The 679-nt window shown below is 50.7% G+C and overlaps 1 protein-coding gene across 6 annotated transcripts in view; it reads right to left on the reverse strand.

Moving 5' to 3' along the window:
* Positions 1 to 230: 230 nt before the first annotated feature.
* EZH2 (enhancer of zeste 2 polycomb repressive complex 2 subunit) overlaps positions 231 to 679 on the reverse strand; it is a 65733-nt gene continuing 65284 nt past the window's right edge. For all 6 annotated transcript variants that reach the window (XM_077777979.1, XM_077777977.1, XM_077777975.1 and 3 more), the window contains one exon: positions 231 to 403. In XM_077777979.1, the coding sequence (XP_077634105.1) occupies positions 343 to 403 (61 nt within the window). In that variant the 3' untranslated portion in view covers positions 231 to 342. The remainder of the gene's footprint in view (positions 404 to 679) is intronic.

Raw genomic sequence — 679 nt, forward strand, 5'->3', positions numbered from 1 at the left:
TGTAATAATTGGGCAAATTCATACTCACAGGTAACAGCATTGAAATCAGGACTCCCAGCAAGACATGTCACACACGCCNTCAAGTATTCTTTATTCAAAGTTGAAAAATGTACCATACTGCATTATTGCAAAAATTCACTGGTACAAAACACTTTGCAGCTGGTGAGAAGGCAATAAAAAGTTGATTTTTAAATTCATTACTATAAATTATTCTTACAGTACTTTGCAAATTCAGAATTTCAAACTGCATTTAATTTCTCTAAATTGCCCACAGTACTCGAGGTTCCTGAAGCTAAGGCAGCTGTTCCAGAAAGGAGGAGGGGGAGGAGGAGGTAGCAGATGTCAAGGGATTTCCATTTCTCTCTCGATGCCCACGTACTTGAGGGCATCCGCCTGGCTGTATCTGAAACAGCATGAAACAGCAGTGACGTGAGACCTAGGCCGCCACCCCCATCCCCCCTCCCGAAGCGCCTGCACCGCGTCTCCTGGTTCCGCTCAGAGAAGTGGACAGACCCGTGAGCACGGCCGTCACCACAGACGGCCTAGCCCCAGCCCCTGGGGCACGGGACGCCCACGAGGAGCGCCGTGGCCCCACGGTGACTACACGCGGCGCGGCTTCTCCTGCAGCACCGCGGCCTTAGCCCCGGGATTGATTTGCACCAGTCATCTCCTTGCATCT

The sequence above is a fragment of the Crocuta crocuta genome, unplaced genomic scaffold, assembly GCF_008692635.1.
Source record: "Crocuta crocuta isolate KB4526 unplaced genomic scaffold, BGI_CrCroc_1.0 scaffold128, whole genome shotgun sequence".
NCBI lineage: Eukaryota > Metazoa > Chordata > Mammalia > Carnivora > Hyaenidae > Crocuta > Crocuta crocuta.